The sequence below is a fragment of the Cyanistes caeruleus genome, chromosome 6 (genome assembly GCF_971803275.1).
Source record: "Cyanistes caeruleus chromosome 6, bCyaCae1.hap1.1, whole genome shotgun sequence".
Taxonomy (NCBI): domain Eukaryota; kingdom Metazoa; phylum Chordata; class Aves; order Passeriformes; family Paridae; genus Cyanistes; species Cyanistes caeruleus.
The window spans coordinates 54,924,598-54,951,947 of NC_141706.1; the positions used below are offsets into that span (position 1 = coordinate 54,924,598).

Here is a 27,350-nt window from a genome sequence, read left to right on the forward strand (position 1 = left end):
TAGCTTGATATTTAGAATTTCTGTATTCTAATGTAGAGGTTACTGAAATGTGCAGAAATATGCTTGTTTACATTCAAGTATTGATAAAGCTGTTTAGCATGTCTATATCTGGTTCAAACTTTGAATAAGAGTTCAGGGCATGTAAAACAAGGTGAAGCTACTTTTGTTATAAGTTATTTATTGAAAGTCCCTTAGCTGTGAAAGGATTATCAGGTCTACGCTTGGGTTAAACTATTGCATCTAAGCACATATGCATGCAACTAAAAAAAAACAGTACATACCAGGTTGCAGGAAGGAAGGCTAGCAAGATTGTCTCTGTCACTGCTCTGTTGCAGAGTTTGTAGTGCCAGATTTACTAAATTAAGGTAGTCACTTAATTATCTATGATTTTCAGTTTAGTGCATAATATATTTAATAAGTATATACTGGAATCCTAATTGCACTTACTCATCCTCAGGTTAGGTAGGTTGAAATAAGACATAATTTAAGACTGTGATAGATCTGGAATTTTTGAGGTCAAAATAATAATTTTGATGACAGCAACTCTACCTCAGTTGGGAAGTAGGACTATTGCATGTAGTAGAATATCTATTTATAGTAGAATATCTGCTACCACATTCCAAAATTCACTGCATCCTACCTGTGGGATTGTGTTTCATTTCTTTGGATTATTCAAACATAAATTAACCACAACAAATTTGTCTGTAAGTCTACTAAACAGAAGCATGCTTTTTCTCCAACAATAAATTTCTTCATTTAGCTATGTTACTCAAGACCAGTGGGTGATAGAGAAGATATTCAGCAATAAATAAATTAATAAAAAAATATATCTTTAGTTTAAAGTACAATTGCTATTTCCTATTAGTCATATTAAAAATATTGTTGCTTTTACATAAAAAATATGCTATTTGAATAATGTTATATCTTTATCCTTTTTTCCAGCCTCTCAAAATTTGCATTCACGGTCCTCCTGCGTCTGGCAAATCTACCATTGCTAAGGAGCTCTGCAAACACTATAAACTACATTATGTTACGATAAACGATGCGATTTCTGAAAAAATTGCAGATCTGGTGTGTTGCTATTTTCTAATAGTCCTGTTATCGTAATTTCTCTGATTTTACAATGTTTGGCGGCATTTAAAAATTACTTATAATCCCATTATTTTAGAATGGAAATATCTTTCAACTTACTGATCATCTCTAGTGATTGCACTAAAATCTTTCTAGAGAATTAAAGTTGCTCAGTATCTCACTGTTCATGGGCACACATGAAAGGAATTATTTTTTTCTTTTACTACATCTGTGTATAAAATAAATTTGGTTATGGAATTTCTGAGCCAATTCATATTTCTGTTCTTGTCATCAGGAACAAATTGTGGCTAAAGAACCTGAAAGGGTGGAAGGAAAAGTAGAAAGAGAAGGAGAAGGAGAAGATGATGTGCAGGAGGAGGGTGAAAATGCAGAAGCAGCAAAGGAATTATTAGACGAAATAAAAGAAAACATGCAGCAGAATAAAGGTAGGAAATACAAAGTATGATGATGGGATTCAGGCAGCTAATGGAACTCTGTGCAAATGGAAATCAGGAAATAAATTTGTAGTCTAGACTTTTACTTCCTATTAAAATCAAGAATCAACTGGACAAGGGAGAGGAACTATAACAAAGGGTTTATAAATGAAGAGTTGAGTCTGTTAATGAAGAGTTGAAATAAAGACAGGGAGAGATCACTGAGTACTGTCATAGGCAAAACAGACCTGACCTGGGGAAATTTCTTAAATGTAATCCAAGTCAGAAAACCCACCTTCCCCTTCTCTCCTGAATTTACACAGGGAGATGAAAAGTAGGGGATATGGTCAGTTCATCACATGTTGCTTCTGCTGCTGATTCCCCCTCAGGGAGAGGAGTCTTTTTCTTGCTCCAGTCTGGGGCTCCTCACAAAGAAGACAGTCCTCCATGAACTTCTCCAGTGTGAGTCCGTCCCATGGAAGACAGTTTTTTATAAACTGCTCCACTGTGGGTCCCTTCCACAGGATTCAGTCCTTCAGGCACAGACTGCTCCAGCATGGGTCCCCATGGGGTCACAAGTCCAGGCATCAAACCTGCTCTTGCATGGGCTTCTCTCTTCATGGGTCTACAGGTCCTGCCAGGAGTGTGCTCCAGTGTGGGCTTCCCATGGGGTCACAGCCTCCTTCTGGACACCCACCTGCCCCCGAGTAGGCCTCCTCTATGGGCTGTAGGTGGATCTCGGCTCTCCCCTGGACCTCCATGGGCTGCACAGTGACAGCCTGATCACCATGGTCTGCACCACAGCCTGCAGGTGGATCTTTGCTTTGGCACCTGAAGCACCTGCTCCCCTCCTTCTTTGCCTACTGGGTGTCTGCAGAGAAGTTTCTCACATAGATTCTCTCTTCTGTCTTCCCTGGCCACATTTAGTTCTGCACAAAGACTTTTCCCCTACATAGATATTTTGTCATAGAGGCATTACTACTATCACTGATTGGCTTAAATTTGGTCAGCAGCAGATCTACCTTGGAGCCATCTGGCATTGGCTTGGCCGGATATGGGGGAAGATTCTACCAGCTTCTTAGAGAATCCACTTCTGTAGGTCCCCTGGCTAACAAAACCTGTCCACATAAAACCAATGCAACCATACATCTCATATATTAAAAGTGATATATTTTTTAAAATATTTTGGTGCTTCCTTAATTGTAGCACTTTCATCTTTCTACTTCAGACTTTTTAAATTATGTCATGTTTTCTTCTCAGAGCAGAAAGCATAAAATTAAATAATATAAATTAAAAAGTTGGTGGAATATACCTTTGTCAAAATTGCAAAAATAAAAGTATTCTAGTAAAAAAAGTGCATGCTCATATGAAATTGTGGGGGTTCTTTAAGAACCTCATTCATCATTAGAAAGTAAATACTGTTTATGGAAGCCCAGAAAGAATTTCAAAGTTTGTAGATTGAAAAAAGGTTCCTTGCTGAAAAGCATTAGTTACCATCTGTATATGAATAATACCATGTAGTTTTGGTCTTAGTGCTTAACATTTTCTATGTGGTATTGTCTTGGTTTGAAAAGACAGGTGTCCTCTAAGGAAGTCAGTATCTTTCTTTGACATGGAAAAATGTAAATCTCCCCCCCTCCATTATTATTATAATCTTGAAATCAAGGTGCTGTCAGGAAAAGATATGGGAATAGGAATAACAGTTCTTTACTAGGAAAATTAAAATAAAAATGCAGTAGTAAAAAAATAAAACACTGACAGAGTCAGAATATAACCTGACTCCCTGTTGGTCAGGGTGTTGGTAGAATGATTAAGTGGTGGCTGCAGTCCTCCTGCATTGACAGATGTTGTTCTGTTGAAGCAATGATCCTGTAGAAGGGTGTAGTTTTCCTCTGAAGGTCCATTGGTGGTGTAGATGGGTCCAGTCTTTCCTTGCGAATCCAGTGGAGAAAGGCTGACGGCATTGTTCCAAGTCTCAAATTCTATCCGGGCAGGAATGCTTGGCTCCTCCCCCTGGCAGGAGCATCTCACAATGGGATGATGTAATTTTATCAGTCAAGTAGAGAGACTCAATGGCCCATTAACAGAAGATATCCCCCTGGAGGGAGAATGAGTCATGGAAGATATAAAGAACACTGCCACACCTCATCTTAAGAGCTGGTAATAGAATAAGTACTTTTGGTTACATCTTGCATTGCAACCCAGTACAGATATAAAGTGATCCCCCTTAAAAATGCAATCTCTTTCTAAGGGTTTACCTGATTTAGATCTTTGGATCTGATTTGTGTATCTGCAAAGAAATTAATTTCGTACACACTTGGAAGCTTCTGTAATGAGATCTATGGCAACAACTCTTCTGCATGATTTGATGCGTTGTTTAAAATAAAAATGCTTTTTAAAATAGTTACATACTTTTAAAATAGTTCAGAAATATCTAAGACTTTTAATAGCCAAAGCAAAATGAAGTAGGAAACTGCAGCTAATGTTTGTAAAAGGATAAAAAATCAAGTCAAACCTTTTTCCTCCTACATATTTTCTCAACAATGTAGGACAAGTAAATAAACCAATTTGTATCTCCACCTGTCTGAAAATGAAACTTGTAGATCCTACCTCACATCTTGTTGCAAGGCTCTCTTTCAGTCTTACTGTAAAATGAAAATAGAAAATTATTGCTTTCTCGTGATTTTTTTTCTATAAGAATTTCTTTACTGTTTCTATTAAAATCTGATTGTACTATTCAAATAAAACTAACTTCATGTTTAGGTCATTAAAGTACTAATTTATATCCTAAACACAAAGGTAATTTTGTTGTATATCTACACCTTAATATACAAATAGTAGCTCAAAATATTTAACTTTTTAGGGTCTAAGTAGAAGAAAAATGTATTAAAATGTATTAAATGTTAGTAAAATAATTTCAGATCTCTTGTTTCTTTAAGCTAGGTACCTATTGACCTTCTTTGTCTTAGGCCAACTAGGTGATGAGTATCTCATTAAAATTATGAAGGACAAGCTCATGTCTATGCCTTGTAGGAACCAAGGATATGTTTTAGATGGGTTCCCAGAGACCTATGAGCAGGCAACGGATCTTTTTAAAGGTATGTACTGTTTGGTTTGGTTTTGTTGCTGCTTTTGTTTTTATTGCTGCTGGTGCTGTAATTACCATCACTGTTTCAGAGCCATACTACAGGAGTGCATCAGCACTGTAATGACTACAGTGCAAGATACAAAACAAAGTTTTGTGATTGTGATTACTATAATGTAAGAAGGACTGTAATGCACCTTATTTCATTTATGCACAAGCTAATTTTTAGACTATAGGAAAAAGTACATGCACAAACATGGAGGATGCTTTCTTGTCCAGTGTGGGTCTACTTCACTTAAGCCAGCTCTACAGTAGAATTTCTTCATAATATTTAAGGGCTACTGAATGAGGGCATCCAGCCAGTGCACCAATACATAATTTATGAGCCAAATTAGAGTGTATTTATTAGATGAGCTACAGTAGTCATGACTTCAGAGAAGCTCTGCAAAAAACATTTCAAATTGTGAGCAAGCACCATCTATATATTAAGACCAGGAGTCATTTTCATGTTTAACATACACCTGGGGTTTGAAGGTACAGAAAAAACAGTCTTGTTCAGCTTAGCTGTTCTGCAAATGGTCATGCTCAGCTGATACTCTACAGGTGGTTTTACTGACTATTTGTAACAGCAGACCCTTAGTGGCTAAAAACATTTTAACCATAGAATTGTAAAATATTTCTACTTGCTGTTCTGAGCCTTGTCTCTATTTTTTGCAGAATAATTTATTAGGCAGGAGGAGAGGCCAAAGAAAAGACAGCAGTTTTAAGACTGGACATATTAAAAAATTTTGTGTGCATGTCCACCTGTCTGTGGTATAGGAAAACACAACTACTAGTGTCCCAAGGTACAATTCTGTGGTGCCTGGCTACATGAATTACTTACTGAATTCTCTAAACTGGTGTCAAGATTAGATTAATTTCCAATTCTTAGTATCATTTGGATGTTGGCAAACCTGTGTTTTACTGGGCACATTTTTAGCAAATAAAGTGATATTATTGCTTCAAATGAAAATGTCAATAATTTCTTACTTTTGTTTTAGAAGAAGAGGATGAAGCAGAAGAAGAGGAAGAAGAAAAAGGCATAATGCCTAAATTTAATGAAATAATTATACCTGGTAAGTTTGATAGATTTCTTTTTAAATAAACTGAGGAGTTTTATTTTCTAATTAAATAAACTTAGGAAACATTGCTGCCACCAACAAGAAGACTAAAATATCACTCCATCTCTTCCTATTTAATTTAACTTAAAAAAAAATCTATTTCATGTAATGCTGCTGCCCTTGTATTTAAAAGTGAACAGTTAATCATAGAATCATTTAGGTTGGAAAAGACCAGTAAGAACATCAAGTCAAACTGTTAACCCAGCACTTCCAAGTTCACCATTAAACCATGTCCTTAAGTGTCACAGCCCGTAAGTCTTAAATACCTCCAGGGATGGTGACTCAATCACTTCTCCAGACAGCCTGTTCCAATGCTTGACCAACTTTTTGTCAAAGTTTTCCTTAATCAAAAGGAAGGGTTTGGTGCAGTTTCTGGGTTGTTTGTTTGTTTGTGTTTTTTTGTGCAAATGCCATCAATAGTTGGCTGACAGCAGTAGTGGCTGCCTTCTTATGATTACAGAAGCTTGATGGATAAAATTGTAATGCGTTAGTTATGCTGGGAATTAAAATAGAGTGGTTTTCATCTATGTCAAAATTGCTTTATCCTTCTGTTTTCGCTTGATTCCGTTGGAAATTTTGTATATATTCAAATAATACATTCTTTTTCACAGAATTTATTTTTTCTTTGACTGCATCTGATGAATTCCTTATAAACAGAATAATAAATCTGCCAGAGGTCGAAGTTGATGGAACGCATTATACTGAGGACCAGTTCCTGCAAAGTCTGAAACACTTCCGCAAGTTAAATACCGATGATACGACAGTTCTCAACTATTTTGATGAACTCGAAATACATCCTCAGTTTATTGGTATGGAATAATAAAATTAGTAGATATGAATAAAATTTTTTTTTCCTACAAATTTTTGTAAGAACAAAATTTGTTCTTGCACACTTGCAAAAATCTAATACTAAGTGTCCATATATAAATAATATTTTTATTACATTGCAGAATACATACACAACAAGCATTTAATTATATACCTGCAAAAAATGTTCTTTTACAGTTAACCTGTTTGTAAAACTATGGGTGTAAATTTTTCATTTTTGTAAAGTTAATTATTAAAATAATTCTATGACTTAGGTTACAGATCTCTACACTGGCACTTTTTCAGATAGGTGCAAGCGTACATTTTAATGGACATAAACATGGTTCTTCATATTTATTTCTTTAGACTTATTGTCAGATGCTATTGTTGTCCATAAAAATCAGATTTGTTACCTGGTGGGCAACCAGCTAATAATTACACTCTGAAAAGACGCATTGATTGTTTATTTCAGAGTTGTGCTAACCTCTGTGCTTGGTGGTACGTCACAAATCAAACACCCCTACTATCAAAACTTTTCACTATTTCTACATTTTACCAAACAAAGGGATTAGTGTTTATTGACTAAATATTACATAGTTCTCTTATTAATTAGTATTCAATCTTCTACTGGATAATTATTCTCTTGCTTCCCATGCTAAGTGTTTCCCTTCTTTTGGGTCAGTGGGTTTCTTCAGTTGGTGGTCCTTGAGTCTATGGTTGTGATTTCTTCACTGCTGGCATTTACTTTTACCCAGCTGGAGGTGATTTCAGCACCATTTCTGAGTTGACTTTATTAGTTTCTTCATTATCTTGGGCATTCTGCCAAATGACCTTATGGCTTGTAAATTCTACACTCTTTGTGTCCTGTCAGTGGTACACCCTTCTTCCTAAGCTTTGTTAACGGCCCATTGGTCTGAGACCATTGAGTCTTGTCCAGGTCTAAACATTGACAAGGTAATTCTACCAAAAAATAATTTGTTTTTCTAACACCTGGACATCATTTAGAGCTTGCCATCTGTTTCATGGGTTAAATCCACCTTCTTGTTGATCAAGCTTGAAAATATACAAAGATGAAACATCAAAGAACATAACTTCTCAAGAAAATTTTTACATTTTGCAACACCATGACAATATGTGTGTAATCTGTAAATTTAGAAGTGTTTAAGAAAATTATTAGAAATTAAAAGTGGAAGGCTGGGACTGAATCTGTTTTGCACTACACCTATATATGAGAATACTTTTCTTCTCTACATACTATCTAGAAAATTGTGATCACTGGGAAATCTTGAGAAAATAACTATAATCTGATTATTCAGTGCCAATGAGATCAGAGTGACAGTATTCTAATGAAAAGGTGGGTCTTTGAGGGGAGAGGAGAGGAAAGAAAGAAGGGTGAGACCTCTGCAACTAAAACTGCTGATATTTGGAATGTATATTTGAGATGAATGATGAAAAGTTAATTGTTCAACCCCCTTAGCCATAACTGAGTTTCTAAATTTTTTCATTTATTGTCAGTTATGGAGATTATTTAGAAAATAATAAGATACACTTTTAAAAAGTGTAGTAGTTGGAAAAAATAGTGAGACAGTAGAATTATTTTAGAATTGAGGAAATTCCATTATGGAAAGCAAATGTATGAAATGGTAAATATTAAGATCTGATGCCATCAGTTGGTCATATTCTTAGCTTATACACTTCAAGATATACAAGTAGAGGCACTGTAATTCAAAGAATTATGCCGAAAGATGATAAAGATTAAAAGATTCTTTAACTGTAGCCCATTCCAAATACAGAAACTCATTTGCCTACTGATTTGAATTATTGCAGTATCACAGCTGTGATGTTCCAGATGCTTTTCACGTTGAGTGTTAGCATTGATTCTCATGTTCAAATGAGCATCATCTTTAGGTCCTGTTTGTCTCAGAACTGCCTCTTTACCCATGTTCACATTCCTGGTTGTTACCCATGGAAGTATGCAGGTGTGTTGCTTCTGCTGTAAAATGTCAGGAACAGGTTACAAACTCCACTAAGGATCCTTCAGCTCAGTCAATACTCCTCCATTCTAGTTGATGCCCCAGCTGGATTTTCAGATGCACAGAATTAAGTAGCAATGGATTTAATCAGAGACCAAACTGCTTTCTCAGCTATATTCTGAAGAAGGGGTTAAAAATTATGCTTGATTTGTTCAATATTGTTTCAAAATAATAAAAGTTTTTTTCTACCTTAAATTAAAAAAAATCATAACGTATGGTTTTATGTATAATTTTTATGATTTTTATTTTTTCTGAGTCTGAAATATGATTACTACAAAGGAGTGGGCTTCAAAATTCTGAAAACTCAACTTTGATGACTCACTGTATGAAGACTGCAAGTTGGATATCTTGTGTCTTGTTTTTCTCATTTGCAAACTGGGAATGGTGACAGGCATGTTAGATCTTATACAAAAATACATGTTAAAGTTACAACAGCAATTTCCTTTGAAGACCTTAATTAATTAACTCCTTCTCCAGTGATCTTTCCTCTCAGCTAGCATAAATGCTAACTTCATTTTTCATTTAAAACACATTAGTTTTTGAGGATAAATGTAGTTAATTATGATTGCTGTAAAATGTACATTGTACTCTTCTGTGGCTGTCTAAGAAAAAGATCAAATTCAACACTGATACCGTTCTTAGAAATACTTTAAATGGCTAGAAAAGTGATTCTCATTGTAATTTGTATATCCAGGTGCTGCTAAAATTCTAAAAATTATGGGCTGCTTGCCATAGCAAATGTATTGCTTTAATTCAGAGTACTTCAGGAAGGTAATTCCTGATTTTTTGAAAGAAGAATCTGTAAAATAAGTTTTATTGTATAGGACTATATTGGTTCCCTCTTCAATTCATGATCAGAGTTTGGATTTGAGGTCCAAATCACAAACACTAACTCTTGGAAAAATGGTGTTAGTATTTGAGAGTCTGATCCTGCCTGAGTCGGTGATTAGAAAGAGATGAGAAAAATGCTTTGCCAATGACTTTCAAAATAATTTCCTAAAGAACTGTGAAGCAGAGGCTACTGAATTCTCATCTAAGTTCTATATTCAAATTCCTCGTTTTCCCTTCATCTGCATGCTCTCTTTACCCATTTCTGTGCTTTTACAATTTCCATTTCATGCCTCTGAAAAAGCCCTTTACCTCAGTATTCTCTACCTCAAACGTCCACTTTTCCTCTTTTCTTTGTACATTCCTATACTGTTTCTGCCTCTCCACACTGAACGCATACAGAAACCAGAGAGCCCTGGAGAATGTCTTGATTTGTATTTTTTATTTTTCTTCTTTCTTGTCAAGTTTAATGTGCAAGTAACTTCCAGCAATTAAAATGGGAGAAGGAATAAAGTGAAAGAGAAGGTCTTGTTCAGTCTTCATGTTCCTACCTGAAGATACAAATTTTTTTTGTAAATATAACACAGTAAGAGATCGACTAGAGAAAGGTCTGTGTATTTGTAAATCTGTATGGGTGAAAACATTGGATCTTGTGCCACATCCTATTATGTAGCATTCAGTGGGGAGAGAATGACAAAACTGATGGTTTTGTGCATCTCTATAAATTGACCTAAGATTACTGTCAGGAACATCTCTGAGAGTTGTTAGTTGATTTCTTATTTGTGTTTCAAAACCTGGGCAAGCTGCAATTGTTCAACAATAGTTGTAAAATTTATTTTAGTGTGTTTCTTCCTTACATTACCTTAAATGGCAAACTATTTTAGCAGAAACTGGTAAAGAAAGTCAGATTTAGAAAACTTCATTCTATGTAACAAAAATTTGACATTTATAAGCAATTGAAAACATCTTTTACTTTAAAATTCAAACAACATGAACACAATATGTTTTTAGGTCTTGCAAAATAATTGACAATAGTTGACAAAAGGCTTGAAATGGTTCTCTCTTGTATTGTTTAAAAGATATAGCTGTATATGAAGATGCTGAGAACAGACTTACTGTACCAAAGATCATCAAAGAAGTTGGAGAACCTCGGAATTATGGTTTGACAGATGAAGAAAAGGAGGCTTTGGAACGTCAGGCAGCGGCAGAACGCCTTGTCAAAGAAGCTCAAGAAAAAGCTGAACAAGAGTATAAAGAAGCTCAGGAAAGGGAAGAAAGAATGGCAAGATGTGAAGAGTGGGTATGTTAGCACGTATCTTCGGGAAAACACTTTTATTTATGTGTTTTAGATGGCTTCAAGTAATTTGTTATATATAAATATACTTGGGAAATGTAGTATAAATTCTCTCATTTCTTATATCCTGCTTTAGGTCTGGGTTAGGCTATCTTCATAGCACATTTTGAAACCCATCTTACAGAATATAATGTCTTTTTCATTACAAACATAGCATTTTGCATTTTGGTATCAGCATGTCTTTAAAATACTTTTATGGTACTCTGGTTGCTGCTGTGCCATATCTCTTCTATTTTACCATTTATATATACCTACTATAATCAGTGGAGATTTTCCTTACCAAATCTAATAGCACTTTTGCATTTTGCTCAGTTTACCTCTAAGCGCCTAAGTCTTAATTATCAAGCTAGATTTTTAACTCAACACTGACCTAATCTTCCAGCCTACATTTCAGAAATATTTCTGAGCCTGCAAGAGCATGTGTGAGAGCTAAGTAGTTGGTTCAATAAGGACTACCTGATGCAGTCTGAAGGATGTTTTTTTTTTTTTTTGCTAGTTATCTAATAAGTACTTGGTATTTAGGCCACCTGACCACAGAAGACTTGCAGTGATGCTTTTTCCTTATTTACTTTGCCACACAAAAGGACATTTTTAGTTAAATGACCTGAAATGCATACTGTGAGAATCTCCCTGTTCACACCCAAAGTCAGACCGTTTCACCAGAAGGCAAGTCTATTGTCTTCTTGTAGAGCTATTTAAAAACAAACTGATCATTCCACAGAGAAGTCTTTTTCTTATATTTGAATGCCCATACACATCTATGGGGTAATAATATGCTGAAACTACTGACCTTTAAAGGAGCTTTTACATTCCTCTGATGTTGGCTTGTAAATAACCGGTTTTTAATCTCTGATTAGTTACAGCTTCATTCAACATTAAACAGCATTTTGTACTCTATAAAATTCTTAAGGTTAGCTAACACATTTTAGGTAGATTCAATCCAAATGGTCTACCTTTAAAAGTGCAAACTGTGCATTAATCAAAACTGAAGTAGGTGTTTAAATAAAACACGTGTTTAAGGTTGTCCTTTAAAATAAGCAGATGATCAGGAAATCAAAGCAACTGTTCATTTGCCCTTGGCACTGTAGGTTAGCTGCTGTCTCTGAGTAGTGACCATAGACCACTTGCAAGATTTATTCAATAGCTCTCGTGGACTGAGTGAATAAGGTAAAAATGGGTGTACCTATTTTATCTGATTATTGCTTTTGTGTTATGCTTCGAGTATAGAAAAACAGTCTTCAGAATATCATCTGTTTGCTGTAGCAATGTATGATTCAGGCTACTGATGAATAAAATGAATGAAGAGAGGACAAAGAAAACGACTTGAAGTAATCTTCTGGCTAAAGCTGCTGCAAGTATGCAGCTACTTAAGTGCTACTGAATAGAAGAAAAGCTTGTAGCAGTTTTATTTCCTCATCCCTCTTACTTTTTGAGTGTGAAAATTGGATTCGATTTCAGCTGAATTCAGAAGTAAATTTGGCTGCTGGAAACAGATGTAATTCACTGTGGTTTTAGTCTATTTGACTCTCAAGCCCCTCGAAAACATCAATGAAATAAGAATAAAACAAACCAAAGAAACCAAAGAGAATCAAACCCAACACTACAAACAAATTAAAAGTTTAGAAACCCAGGACTCTATATAGACTAAAAATATGCTTCTTTCCCTCCAGGTCAAGGACACCTCAATAAACCGCCTGTGTTTGCAGTAGCACTAAGTTTTGAAGTGCTACAGTGTAGCACTTCAAAATGTAACCATTTTGCTAAATACCTTATGGAAACAGGGCCACTGGAAGCCTCAAAAAAAACCCTTCTTTTAGGTGTTAAGGAAGAAAAATAAAATAATTTAGTAAGGAGATTATGTCAGTCCCTATTATGTTAAATTCTTTGTCCTCTGTGTGTTTTATGCTCTAAATTTAATAAGCAGTTAGTAATTTTTCTTATCAACTTGTTCTTTAAAGTTCTGTCCACAGCATCTAACACTATCTTTTCCCTCTAGACCAGCATTGTTATTTAGCCAAATAATATTTGATAGATGCTATAAACATTTCATTTTTTTCTTTATTACTTGTAGAATAAACAGCAGGAGGAAGTGAAAAGACAAGAACAAGAGTTCTTGGAGGCCCAGTCTGTTCCATTACGGAACTATTTAATGCAGAATGTCATGCCAACACTTATGCAAGGGATAAATGCATGTTGTATGATCAGGCCAGATGATCCAGTCAATTTTCTGGTAAGGTGATTATGTTTTGTTTCTTAAATATTTTTGAATACTCATCAAGACCCAAAGAATCTCTCTCAATGAAAGGATTAAAATTTCCTCCCCGCTTTCAGGCTAGCAACTCATTAAAGATTAGAACTTGCAATTCTGTTGAGCAGCAATTATAGTGTAAATTAAAACCCAGAAGCTACTCTTCATGGGATTAGTTGATACTGTGCATCAAGGGAAGTATCCAGTGTAGTTAAACAGTAATAGGACGAAAATCACTACTAGAACCTTCTTTTCCCTTGGTAGGTGCGCTCTGCTCATCTTATGTACCCTGACAATTCTGCTGTGTTAAACAGGACTACAAGTTAAAGAACTTTTTTACATTGGGCTTTAATTTCCATTAGATTGATTTGTGCCAATTAACCTATTATGATATCTGATAGCTGGAGTTAGGTGCCTCAAAAGAGGATCCACAAAGAAATCCCTGGACAATTATACCTTTACAATCTAGACTCCCCATCCCTCACAGGACCTCCCTCATGGGACCAGGAGCTCTATGAGGGTCTGAGATCTGGTTGCCCTTCACTGGTTTACTGTATGTTACCAGAGGGTTTGCTAAAGGGTCACCTCCACACCCTCTCAGGTTGGTTTCAGTGGGCTTTTGGTTGATTCTGGTTGTTACAATAATGTGGTTCTTATGGTTTGTATACCATGATCTATGGGCTGTCCACTCCAGCTATTAATTTTTAAGTAATGTTTAAGCTGCAGTTTTGTCTATTCTATTATTAATGTTCAGATTGTTAGTGCCAGGTTTCACTGTAATCCATCTTTGACTGAAAAACATATCCATATGGTTCAGATAAAGTTCAACCTGAGGCCTAAAAATTCTAGCTACTTATGCCTACTTTCAAATGATTTAAAACTTTTAACTCTTCAGAATCACTTCCGATATCACTCTCCCCATCCCCCCAGATGCAACTGAGCATATTGTCATAATGATAAATGCAAGCTCTTTGGTAATTCTCTTCACGATACACACATAAATGATGGAGAAAATCTTGTAGGACATAACTAATTCCAGTTGCAAATGACCTCAGGACGTTATCCTACTCAACTTTTGGCTGCAAGCAGGGTCAGCATTGCATTCAGACAAGAATCCAGGTGCTGAAATGTTATTGCTCTGCTGCTGTTCTACCTGCACATCCTAACCAAGCTGTTACAAGATGAAACAGAGCATTTTATTAATAATTAAAAACTTGAAATGAAAGCAATGGTGTTACGGTCCCACTTCAGGCATTAAGGGATGTTTTCTCAGTTTAACCTTTTTGCCTACTGGTGGGTGACAATTACCTGCAGCTGTAGGAGTATGAGATCTTCCCTAATATCTGCATAGCTTTTAAAGATCGGTATCAGTGGGTCCAGAAACCAGGTTCTAGGGTACTCCCTAGACATTCAGAGTGACAAAAACTGTTATAGATGGCTCACTTCCTTCTCTTGCCCACAATAGAAACGGGGTGACTGCAATGAAGAGGGAGAGTGAGGTCAATGGTATTTTGGATTGTATTTGGGGGAAAGAGATTTCTCTGACATAGAGACATTTGCTACCATAAGTGACATTTTAGGGCTATTTAATACCTACTGCAGTTTTGTTTAAAGCAATGTTATCCACTATATCTTTGTTATTTTGAATATATTTCAAAGCTGGAGATGTGAAAATAACTGTAATTTTGAAACTCTTCTGTTTATAGGCAGAATATCTCTTCAAGAACAGTCCTGATATCGATTGGAGTAAACCTTAAATCCTAGCAGCAATAGGAATTGTGAAACAAAAAGGGAGAAAATTCCTAATACATTTTAGATAAAAATACTTTGTTTCTGATGTTATTTTTGTTTAGGCTTATTATGTCATCTTCATTTTTATTTCTCATACTTTATTACTATTTTGTACTGGGTTTTTAACACTCTTCTAAATTTCCATTTGCTGCATGTATGGATTGATGCATTTACACGTCTCTATATTATATTCCTAATCCTTAGTGAATGTAGGCAGCTAGCACGAGAAAAACTTTTATCCAAAAATAAAAGTGTTTCTCTGTCCTATTCCTCCTCCCAGTAACCAAGAGGCAAAAAGTCACACAGTACAGTCTTCTTGTGCTGCACTGAAGACTGACTGTTAAACAGTTTCCCAGCACAGGTATGTCATAAAACCTGTGTTTCACTTTGGTATCAAACACATGGCTGTAGAACTCATTTAATAATCTTCAGCATTCAACACTAGATAACATATTTTTTAGAGATTCTTGAAGAATCTAGACTTTCCAGCACATGGCTGTCCTCAATTTTGATGACTTCATCCAGATGTCACAGGAACTATATCTATGCTAACTGAGCTGAAATTGATTGCATACATGGTGTTAAACAAATACATGATTTTGTCAAAACAGAAGGCAAGGACCCTTTGTGCAAAAGGAGGGGGGGAAAAAAGTGGAAGAGCTGAAAGAATAGTGATATAGAAACATTTCATAGCTATTTTTTCTGTAAGTTTGAGTATCAGAATTTTAGATGTGTTAATGGCCAATGTTTTTCTTCAAGATATATTAGTGTTTTTATAGAGTATCTTATTTCATCTGTTTTCATAGTCTCACAGACAAGTTGGGAATAGAGTTCAGAACCATCATCTCCTACTCTAAAGAAACACATATAAATATCTCTATGTCCTATCTGGTCTCAGCCCAAGTTACCATTTATCCTGTGAGGTGGTTGAAGATGAAATAACCGGTAGCTTTAGAAAATTTCTTAGTTTTAAAGGTAATTTTTTCAGAATAAAGATGTAACCTGGTCACTTAAATAGAGAGGGTAAACCAGGTTTTATCCAGTTACTGTAATGCGTTTACTTTTCCAAGAATAAAGTTTTGAGCTGATCTATAAAGAGTGTGAATATTTTTTTAATAATCTGAAAGTTTATGCAGACTACTCCAGGCAGATGTTTCAAGAACAACTTTTAGAAAAGAATCCGTTTGGTTTGCGCAGGGCACGGATGCACAGCAAGCCCGACGCGGTAGCCAAAGCCCCGCACGTGGCTGCCTGTGCAGGAGCCCCCGCCGCGCCCGCAGCGGGCCGAGCCCGGAGCGCCGGGGCCGGCCCTGCCCGCCAGCCCCGCCCCGCGCGGCCCCGCGCACGCGCCGCCCCGCGGCCGTTGGCGCTTTGTTTTCAAACCTCGGGCCGGCGCCGCTGCCGCCGCCGCTGCGACTACATTCCCCAGCGTGCCCCGCGGCCCCGCCCCGTCTGCGCACGCGCGGCCAGGCGAGCGTGCGCGCCGTGCGGGGGTGTTCGCCGCGCTGCGTCAGGCCCCCCCCGCCTTGGGACGTTGCTGTGGTAGCGTCCGGGCGCCATGTTAGAAGGCCGGAGGGGAAGAGGCGAGTGAAGCGGCGGCGGCAGCCGGGCCTGGCACAGCCGCTCCTTCCGCTCCCGGGGCCTGGCCCCGGCCCGTGCCATGGTCGCGGCTCCCGCCGCTCCGCGGGACGAGTGACCGGTCCGCAGGCGGCAGCGGTGGGGGAGGAGGAAGAAGGGGACGACGCGGCGGCGGTGGTGGCGGCGGCGGCGGCGGCGGAGGAGGAGGAGGAGGGGCCGGAGAGACGATGCCGTTGTAAGTCCGGGAGCTCGCGGGGCGCGCTCGGGGCTCGCGTTGTGCCGGCCTCGGCCCGGCGCTCCCCGCATGCCCGGGCCCTTCCTGCCGGGGCTCGGGCCCTTCCCCCTCGCGGTCCCCTCGGCCTGGGCGCTTCCGCTGCCGCAGTGTGCGGCCCTGGCGCCACTGCCCGCGCTGCCGGGAGCTCCACGCTGCCTTTTTCGCTCCCCATGGCCGTGAGCCCCGGAGGTGATGGTGATGTGGCTTTTGCGTTGTTGTCGCCGCATTTGCGATCGCGTAACGACAACGTGCGGGACGGAGGGGGTGCGTGCGGCGGCCTCCGCTCTCCACTGCTGGGTCAGGGCGCATGAAGGGGCGAGACCCGCGTGTTTGTCACTTTCTAGCCCTGGCCGCTAAGGGTGAAACGCTTTTTCCCCCAAGAGCCCCGTCGAAGTCTCCCTCTGTGACCACGCGGGCAATTTTTCTCAGTTCTGGGGGCAGGAGACCCTGGGCCTTTGGTTCCTGTGGGTGCCCTGAGCCCAGCGCGCTGCCCTTGGAAGCCCCCGCTGCTGGTGGCTCCGGCAGCGCCCCCGGCCGGCAGAGCGGGCTGCAGGCCCGTGTCCCCCACTGGCCGCCGCCGGGAACCTGGGGCGCTTCCGCACTGGACGTGCCGTGCCGTGACCCCGCTGGCAGTCAGGAATAACGAAGTGTGACCTTATTCATCCCAGTTGGTTCGCTGTTTTCTTTCACCCCGCTCCGGCATTTTTTTAATTATTATTTTCGCTTTTTAAAATTTTTTTTCTTTCTTTTCCCATCGCTGATGTTTTTACGAATTCTGATTGAGACGACAAAAATTGCGGCTCCTCAGTTCTGAAGTTCATAATCTTATTCTTTTATTATGTTATACAAATCTAGGAAAACGGTGATGTGTAGGTGATCAAGTGATTTCGGACTAAGGCACGTTTATATATTTTGTTCAGTTGGTCTGTTTGTTTTGGTTTTTTTTTTGTGTGTTTTTTTTTTTCTTTCATTGAAGAAGAAATATAAGAATTTGTAAATATACACTCTTCTTCTCACTGTTATAATTTGGGATTATTCACTGTGGTTTTAAATATGTCATCTTTTAAGTAGAGAATAGCCAAGGTTGTCTGTTGTGGTTGTCAATTCAGTCTAAAGTACTGCAAAGTTAGTCATGGGGTAGATAACATGATAGAAACTTATCTGAAAGGGTTTATGGCAGGGAAAGGACCAGTGGATGAATGCAGGAAGGAAAATACTTACGCTTAGTAGGTTCTAATGCTTTGTATAACGAAGCGCCAATGTTCTTATAGGTAAGTTTTGTCCATGTTCATTATGGCAGTGAAAAGTTACCAGAAGTCAGCTTTGAAGTTGTCTAGGCTTTTCAGCCTCAGGAAAATGGGAGGGTGTTTATTCTGCCTGCTTTCATTCTTAGTTTATTGTGTTGTGACTACATAAATTCCAAAGGCTTAGTAACAACACTTAAGAAGTTTGGGCTACTTTTATGAGTTGTAATAATAACTATCTTCAACTTTGAAAAGTTTGGAATGATTTGATAATTTATCTTGATGTAGGTGTCTTTGATACTTTAACTAGAAGCACTTAAATAACAGAACATAGTTACAATGGCACCAAGATATTGCTATTTTCAGTATAAACATTACTTGACAACTAGTACAGGAGATTTATTGTAATTAGCAAAAAGGAAGCTTTCTCAGTTTATGCATTTGTTCTGTCAGTTGTAGGTTTGACATTCCTGACTTGGTATCATCCAGTCAGGACTTTAAAGAGAGTATTATAATTCCAGTAAGAGAAATGCTGGTAATGCTAATTTTTGAGTTTGTGAAATTATACCTCTGGCATTAGAGGAAAGTGGCAGCTTGGGAAGATTTTTTTCCTCTATAATTCTTTCCAGTTGGTTCTGTCTTCTGGGCAATAATCTTTTTGAATGAAAGTGGAACAACCCTATGTCACTGTCAAACTTATGTGGTGACAATTTTTTTGTTTGTTTTTGGTGGTTTTTTTGTGGGTTTATTTATTAATGATTTTTTTTCCCCTGATTTTTTAATATGTTGTTCAAACTTAATTTTCACCACTGGTGTTTGCAATTGACAGGCCTTGTCAAAACTGATTTCCCATACAACTGGAGATTGTCATTATTCTTGACTTGGAGTTCCAGGTTGTCCAGAGCTGTGGTTGTGCTTATTAACAGTAAGATACAAAAGTATAAAACCAAGCAATGGTACATCAGTAGTGTGACTGCTGATGCTGATTGATATCTGGCATTTACAGAAGCCTTTAATATTTTTTTAAATATTAAAATTTATCCTAGAAACTTATGTGACTTTTTGTTAAAATTCTCATGTGGGAAGCTGTGTAAGGAAGAAGTCTTTAAAAAAAAGCTTATTAGAAACAAAGATGACTACTTCCCCTGTTGTAAAGATATAGCTCAGTTCACGGTTTGGTATACAATGTTCCTGTGTATTATCTGAAACATCAGATGGCAGAGAAGAATGAAGCTCACTAAGCTATTCATGTGTTTTGGTTGGATCTCTGGTTTATACAGAAGAGGTACTGACTCAGTCAAGCTGGAGCTATGTCTATGGGAGTGATGGTTTAGTCTTTTCTTGTAACCTGGGAATTTCTAACCCTCCACATAGAGAAAACATGAATCTGTTCCATTGCTAAGCTGCTGAACATCCGTGTCTACTGAATTCATGGCAAAACACTTCTGAAATGCTTTGTTTTGTTCTGTAACCAGAAGTGGAAAAGTGCATTGAGTCATATACATGAACATTTTAAAGTGCCCTAAGTTCTGTAAATTTTAAGTATTGTTGGTATTGGTAAGCTCTGTATTAGAGTTTTGGAATGTCATTAAGAATTACTTTTTCCAGTGGACAGTCAAGCTGATTCTCACTTCTCAAGTAAGACTGTTCATTTTTCCTTTCATTGAACTTTCTTGTAGACATGAGGGAAGTCATTCTTCACTTTTCATTAGTGAGTGCCGGAAGTACAGCACTGTTTAAAATGGCTTGTGCTGGTTGGGAATGGATAAATAGTGTGTTTCTGAGCAGAGAGAGTTGAGAATTTTATAGGCTGCTAGGAAAGGAATTAAATTATTAACTTTGCAAAGCAATGGACTGACTTTAGAATAGTTGCCATAATATGAAGTGATAGCTTTCTTGATTGAGAAGTAGTTAATATAAAAATATGTGCAGAGGATTAATTTGTTAGATGGCAAGGATATATGGTTTTGGAATAGCTTTCAGTCTTTCAGTATCACTCTAAAAAAGGACAGAGTTTATACCTGTTAATATAACAGTACTTACTGTATGGAGGGTACTGCAAAGGTACTGGAAACTCAGTTATTTTGGGCTGAGCAGATTTCACCACTGAGACAAATTAATCTCTTAACAGAAACTCTTTGTGTGATTCCTAGTTCTTAGTTTATAGTCCCTGTTATCTTTTGATTCAGTCTTACTGAATTTCTTAAATTGCTCTTGAGTTTTTTGTCTCCCGCGTAGCAATAAAAATAATTTTTGGTTCAGCTGCTGCCTGTGCAGTTCATTAGCATTTTACTTGAGAAACTTCTCCTTCCACTGTGTTAATAAGACTATTGTGGATGGGTTTTTATTTGCACATACAACCTTCCCTATTTTTCTATGTGAACAGAAGAGCCAGAGGGCTCAGGAGAGTTTCCAAGGAATGTGTATGAATGATCTTCCTTTTGCTGTAGGTGAGCCTCTTCTGTTGCCCTGTTGCCTGCCTGCTGGTGCTTCAATACCTTTGTTCAAATCAGTTTTGTGTATCTCAAACACCTCATACTGACAGTTGAAGACTTAACTCATGGCCTGAATGGTCCAGTGATATTCTGCTAGATAGTGAAACTTTTCGTTGAGGAGGGACAGCTGTATTGTCTTATCCATTTAATACATATGTTCCCCAGTAACTGATTTGTGTAGACTTCATTGATATTTCCTGCCTAGATTTTTGAAACTTCACGTGGAGTAATGGCGATAAGGTTAAGCTAAAATCTTCAGTTTAAATTGCCAGTCACTCATTGTAGAAGGAAAGGTAAAAAGAAGCAAAACCCTCTCAACGGAGTTTCTCTGAATCTGGACACAGTGGAGCTTGAGCTCCATGAATTCATCTCCAGCTGGTTAACCAGATGGTGTGATGACCAGTATTGTTTCAGGAATCTGAGTTGGGTGTCTTACATCAACAAATAAGAAGGAATAAATTTTGCTGAGGTAATCAGTAGAGGCAAATAGAGAAGTAAGGATAATCATTGAGAATCCTAAAGTTGTGTATTTTGTCTCAGTATCTAGATCAGTTTGAAACTTAGGGAGATTTAAATGGTTACGGTTTGTTCAATATTATGCTATGTATTTTTAATATTTGTTTGTATTGTCTTTTACTTTTGTGAAGTTTCCTAAATTTCAGTAGCATGATATTTAGACAGTGTGGTGCTGATGGCAAATGTATTTTGTTTGTGACAAAAAATGTACAATCTTAACACAAATAGCACTAAAAATAATACTATTAGAATGGACATAGAATACTGGGAGAGAAGAGGAACAAATGTTTAGAAAGACAGCATTTTGTGTGGGGATAGGATTTGTGTGGGTGGTTTAAATACAAAGAACTCTGAAAAAGAAGTTTATAACAGGATTGTTGATTTTTCTGAGGATGGACAAAAGTTCTAGTGTTGTAGAAGCAAACAATAATACAGAACTTGGAATTAGTATCCAAGTCATAGTTATATATGGGACAGTTACATAGGTATAGCTCTATTTGCTCTATGTTCAGTCTAAATAGAAGTGTTCAGGCTATCACCTGATCTTCAAAAGATGCATTATAATCCCTCCTCTACCTTAAAACAACATTTAGTCATTTCCATATAAAGGAGTTTAGAGGTGTGTGCTCTGGAAACTGTAAAGCTTCCAACAAGTTTTATTTAGGTTATTTTTTCTTCCACTTCTGCTCTCTGTTTAAAATGAGTTTTAGCAGTAACCATATAGCCAAGGTCTGTTCTTTTAGTTAGGTAGTTACTGGTAACAGTATAAAAAGATACTGCCTACCAAAACATAAGGCTCTGAAGACAAAGTTGTTTGGCTGCACTACCTTCAGCTTAGCACAAACTAGAGCTGTGTGTCTGTGTCTTTGTATGTAAAATATAAAAATATATAAATATAAATAATATATAAAAATATATATAATAAATATATATATGTATAAAAGGATGTGCATTTCTTACTAATTAAATAAGTATTTGAATATGAAATACTGAATCATAACACTCTAGAATAATTCTACTGTAGCTGTTGCCCAATTTGCACATGGTAAATTGTTGGTATATGTTATTCAAAAATTCAGGTTGAACCAGAGCTGCAATAATAGCATGTCAGATTTAACTCTGCATAATTTTCTGTAACTTCATTTTGTATTTGTACAATTGACAGATAGCTCATGGTCATATCAGAGTGATAGAATGATCTTCATATATGATCTTCATATGAGGTTTACAAGAAACAAACCTAAAAGCCTCAAACAGTGTCTTATTTTTCTTTATGATCTTGAAAAGCAAAGCTTAGGGTTTTTGATTTATTCTTTATTTTGAGGGGGGGGGTGGATTTTTTTATTTGGGTTTTTTTTTTATGATTTGTGTATTTGGGTATTTTGTTTCTTTTCTTTTTATTAAGAAAACAAACACCACCCCCCAAAAAGAAAAAAAAAACCACACACACAAAAGAACCAAAGCAAAAACTAAAAAAACCAACAAGCCCTAAACATGCTTTCAGCTGTCAGACCCAGATATGATCTGCCAAATCTATCTCTGCTGTTGTTAAGAGTGAGTAGCTGAGATGGAACTTCTAGTTGCTATTTAATACTTCGCTTTTTGTTAGTGTTTAACTTAGTGAGTACTAGATGTGTCATACCATCAGGGTGTTGACTCCCCAACAAGACCAGTCCCTAATCTGTTTGGGTAGAAGGTTAGATACTTCCCTGGCTTTTCATCTTTCTCTTTGAATAAATTTGGTAGTTTAAGGTCTTCTCTGGACACAAATAAAAATGCCCACATGTGACTAAGAGGGAAGATGCTGGAATGTCAGTATGATCTTCATGGTTTTAGGAAAAAAGTAGAAGTATAGGAGTATTTATCACTAGCATTTTCTGGCTAAAATGTAGTGTGTAAATACAGCATTATAGTTGGGCTAATGAGCACCAGAAGTTTTTTCTCAGATAATTTACTTTTACATTAAAAGTGGGGTAGCAAATGCTTTCTCTGGTGTTTCTTGTTTTTATGGGAGGTAGGAGGCAGGGAGAGGATATAGCTTTCCTTGTTTGTTTATATTAACTTTCATGCTGCCTTTTAAATGAATAGGTGAACAGAGTAAGTTACTTTATTCTGTCCTTCATTAAGTTTAACAAACTTTCTTGCCATAGCATTTTTTCTTTAATTTTCCAAAGGAATTTTTTTCATATTCTTTGTTGTGCTACAGAAACCTTAGAGACTAGAGTTAACTTAGCCGGTGCAAATGGCAAAGCTTCAATTTAAATATTTTTATCTGTAAATAACCTACATTTTCTTCAGTGTTAATATATGTTAACTGTCTTCTGCGACTGTAAAATCTTCAGGGCAGCTGTTCTGAGAATCGTTACACACTAACCCAGTGAAAGGGTACTTACTAACTCAAATCAGTGCTCAAAAAGAGATGGAACACTTGTATTAGGGAAGTCCTGTTCTTTTGATAACATCGTTATTTCATTATTTTAAAAGTAAATATAAGAGCTGTAGCTGGCTTTATGTAACAGTTCCCTAAGATGTATATCTGGTGACCGATTTAATTGGTTGTTTGAAGCTGTTGTTTCTGTGAGCAGTTTCAGAGCTTGTTTTGGCTGTGGCTGTGCTCTGGTTGCCCTGTAGGGGTTGGAGGAGCATTGGTTTCAATCATTGCAGTGTGGTGTTTTGAGGGCAGAGCTGCTCATTGCACTGCCAGGGCTGTGTGTAAACCAGACAGGGGAAGAGATCTGATATTTGGCTGGGGTTTATGTACTGGGATTTTATAAACAATGTAAAGGATTATGTTTAAGTTGTTAGTTCTTGAATTTGTAAATCATGGCCTTTACAAGTAGGGGGAATGCAGAGGCCTCTGTCAGCATTGCTGTCTTCAGGAATTAGCAGAATCTGGATTTCAGTGGCATTGAGTCTTTTTTTGAAATCTAGTAACAGCATCTGCCAGGTTGTGTTTTTCCAGCCCTTTTAATGAAGTCTAATATCTGTTGAACTGGATTCAGTTTCTTGCTATGGGCGAAAGTTAGTCTATCAGTAAATTGTTATACAAAGCTAAAATATTGTTTTATATTACTACTTTAAAAAACCTGCAGAAGTAAACTGAAAAATCTTAAATTTAAAAGCTTTATTTTTATTTTTTTCCCCCAAATTAACAGTTAGCGAAAGGGGAGAAAATGTAGTTCAAACAACTTGCTTTGTGGTATAAGTTAAAATATTCCAAGGATGTTTATACACTGACACTTTTTGTTTTCTGGCTGCTTTTTGTAGAGGCAGTTAAGTGGCTGAAACTCCTATTTGTGTTGACATTCCTAAAGTTTTTTTTTAAGAGAAGAAAGTGTTTTAGGGGCTTCCTTTGTCCTTAATTTGAATTACTGTTTTATGTTATTTATCTGAACAGCCTTTTAAAAAACAATGTTTTTGTTGACACCTCAAGTCCTAAGAATCTATATGAGGTATTCAACTGCTACCAGATTCTTCATTAGTGGATTAAAATCTCATAGCTAAAGGAAACAAGGAAACAGCATAAAATAATTTTCACAGATACCCCAGTCCCCACAGTTACTTGAAGGTTTGTTTTTTAAATGTACACTTTATAATATATTTTTTCTGGTGTGCCATTTATTTATTTATATGCTGATGAGCAAAGGGACAGATGTGCTTAAGCTTGCATTGTGACTAAGTTCTTGATTGCAAACAATAGTACTTAGAATTGTTATAAAATGGGTTTAACTTGTGGAAAACTATATCATGTTTTGTTGTTTCTAGTCAATATTCAATTAATGTGGGTTTTTTTAAAGTGCTTGTGGAAGTGAGGAATGAAGTCTTGAGGAGATGATGATGACAAATAATGGAAGTAAAACTGAAGTAATGTTGTAGTTTTCCCACATGTAATAGATAGTTGGCTTTATGATAATATTTCTTATTTTGTATGATAGAAATAGTATATGAAAGGTATAAACATGAAGGACTGATAACTGCAGCAGCATACCAAGAAATGTTATGACTGCCAAGAGTGGGACTTTGATTTTTGCGGGACATGAAGGGTGGTCTTTACTTTAGACTTTATGAAAGTGAAGGAGCCCAAACTGATACAGCTTTTACCCTAGTAGAATGAAAAAAATAGTTTAGGGCCAGAAAGTTAATGCATATTAAGAGTTGGTGAAAGGTAATTCTGTTAGTGTCCTTAATAGGACAGATTTAACACAGTGATTTGGGATCAAAAAGCTAACACTAGGCTTAACTTTTTTTTTTTTTTCTTAGTCTGTCTCTCTTGTCTGCTACTCAGATGATAAAAAAATAAATAAATTGGTTTTTGTTTTGTTTCTGTCAGTAACTTTATCTAATTGCCTTTATTAGTCCCGTTACAACCCAGGGATCACAAACACAGCAACTACAGAAGCATTATGGCATTACCTCACCTATCAGTTTAGCTGCCCCCAAGGAGTTTGACTGCATGCTTACCCAGAAATTAATCGAAACCCTAAAACCTTATGGCGTATTTGAAGAGGAAGAAGAGCTGCAACGCAGGTGAGTAAATACTCTGTTTTGTGTCCTGTCATGAGGTTCATGTGTGAATATTGAAGAGCAAAGTGTGTTTGTGTTCTTTCAAATGCTTTCTTAAAAGCCTAGTGGAATTGTAAGCTTAACTTTTCTCAATTAAGAGTAATACCTCAAATTAATTAAAATGGTCTTTAAATTTCAGAGGCTGGTCTGCCATTATCCCCTTCATCCCTACTTTATTGTAATGGACCTTATACTTTTTTTTTTTCCTTATTAAGCTTTCTGGAGGTTTTTTTTTTTCCTCTCAGTACTGCTTATCACTGTTCTTTTAGATGCATGTGTTACATGAATTAAAGTTTTATTTTAAAAATTAGTTGAATTCATGTGTGTATGCCTTGCATGCTTCTGTTTTTTGGAGCTTAAACCTCTTGAATGTCTCTTAGGGGTGAAAAATAGTGGGAATGTTGTAGGAGTAACTTTCAGTGTATATGTATATATAACAAGATCTATAATTAGATCTGTAATGTTACTCTTCTTGACTTAGTGTGTAATGATGATCACAGTCTTAAAAAAATTCTACTATTTTTTTCTAAATTTGTAACCTGTCATTCTGCTTTTTTATTAATAGGATTCTAATTTTGGGAAAATTAAATAACTTGGTAAAGGAATGGATACGGGAAATCAGTGAAAGCAAGGTATGGATGTATTTTACATGGAGTCGCCAATATTGTGATTCTAAGAGTGCTGTTAGGAAGATTATTCCAAAATACATTCCGGTATTAAATTGGATGAACCTTAGATTTGGGGATCAGAACAGATACCATCCTTGTGTAGTTTCTTTTGTTTACAAGCAGCATTGCCCCTTCATAGTAGAACCTTGTCAGAGAAAGAAACCAGTAGATGTAACTTGACTTTTTCTCAAAATTCATTGATACAGTACTGTATTAATTACAGGCTTAGATTAATTTGCCTTTGTGGAACAGTGTTAGATCTTAAAATGTACTTCCTGCATCTTTGTGGTCTGTGGTCTTTTTCTTTAATGTTGGTCCTTTAATGTTACTTTTGTAGACAGATAATGCTGATAGTGTTTTTGCCAGGTTATAGTAATCCCTGCTTCCACACATCTTCTTTGAAGAGTTACAGACTTGCATGATGATAGGGTTTTTTTTTTTAAGAGGAAATTCATAATTTAAGGAAATTTGCTTTGTGTGTATTTTGGGATTGTATGTTTTCTGTACACTTCCCTTATGCAATGATAATTTATATATGAAAGAGATTATGGGCAGCGACTGCCCTACTCTGTGTGTCTTCATCCTTGAAAACAAAATAGTGAGAATATCATGACTGGTACAAGGTGGAAAGCTGCTTAAATTATTCTCGTGTACGTTGCAAAATAGAAGTTTCGATTTATTTTATCTTCTGCTGTGTAAACATTCATGTAGTGTTTCAGATTGTACCTTTGCATCCTGTTATGAAAGGATGGCTGTCTTTGTCCACAGTACTGTGGATTCAATAGTTTTTTAAAAGCTAGGAACTTTAGTAGATGTACCTTAACAATTTAAACATACGATACCTTTCCCAAAGGTATTTTTGGTTAAAGGCTGTGTGGTACGAATGTCTCTGAAGTAACGTAACTGGTATGGTAGACTGTGTTTTGTGTTGCTCTAAATTGGAATTAATTTAGGAGAGTACTCCTGTGTCAGTCTAAAATGCCTGAGTGGTAAGCAAAGTGTGTTTCAACTCTGTAGTGAGCCTGAAGTGTAGAATTGGTGCAACAATTACCAGGCCTGAGGCGGTAATGTAGTTGAAATGTTACAGATGATCAAAGTGGCAAACGTATCTCAGGCTTTTCTGTAAATACTGAGATTATTTCTGTAATTCAACAGCGTAAATTTCGTGCAGTATTTTTCCTCTTGTTTAAAAATAAATGGT

The 27,350-nt window shown here is 37.0% G+C and overlaps 2 protein-coding genes across 53 annotated transcripts in view; both read left to right on the top strand.

Annotated features, from left to right (window-relative positions):
• The window catches only part of AK7 (adenylate kinase 7), a 30,211-nt gene extending 14,304 nt beyond the window's left edge, over positions 1–15,907 (top strand). For 8 of the 29 annotated variants that reach the window (XM_086893815.1, XM_086893829.1, XM_086893830.1 and 5 more), the window contains 8 exons: positions 943–1,071; positions 1,367–1,517; positions 4,475–4,603; positions 5,631–5,705; positions 6,362–6,559; positions 10,498–10,718; positions 12,844–13,002; positions 14,727–15,907. In XM_086893815.1, coding sequence (XP_086749941.1) covers positions 943–1,071; positions 1,367–1,517; positions 4,475–4,603; positions 5,631–5,705; positions 6,362–6,559; positions 10,498–10,718; positions 12,844–13,002; positions 14,727–14,777 — 1,113 coding nt within the window. In that variant the 3' untranslated portion in view covers positions 14,778–15,907. Of the gene's footprint in view, positions 1–942; positions 1,072–1,366; positions 1,518–4,474; positions 4,604–5,630; positions 5,706–6,361; positions 6,560–10,497; positions 10,719–12,843; positions 13,008–13,507; positions 13,617–14,726 lie in introns of those variants that run through there. The other 21 variants (XM_086893813.1, XM_086893826.1, XM_086893819.1 and 18 more) reach the window with 5 other exon arrangements.
• Positions 15,908–16,214: 307 nt separating this feature from the next.
• PAPOLA (poly(A) polymerase alpha) overlaps positions 16,215–27,350 on the top strand; it is a 43,325-nt gene continuing 32,189 nt past the window's right edge. For 5 of the 24 annotated variants that reach the window (XR_015288267.1, XM_086893849.1, XM_086893851.1 and 2 more), the window contains exons 1-3: positions 16,215–16,624; positions 25,275–25,445; positions 26,047–26,113. Coding sequence is in view for 21 of the 24 variants with exons in the window: in XM_086893849.1 (XP_086749975.1) it covers positions 16,617–16,624; positions 25,275–25,445; positions 26,047–26,113 (246 nt within the window). In the remaining 3 variants the exon portion in view is untranslated. Of the gene's footprint in view, positions 17,561–23,575; positions 24,487–25,274; positions 25,446–26,046; positions 26,114–27,350 lie in introns of those variants that run through there. The other 19 variants (XM_086893853.1, XM_086893866.1, XM_086893861.1 and 16 more) reach the window with 11 other exon arrangements.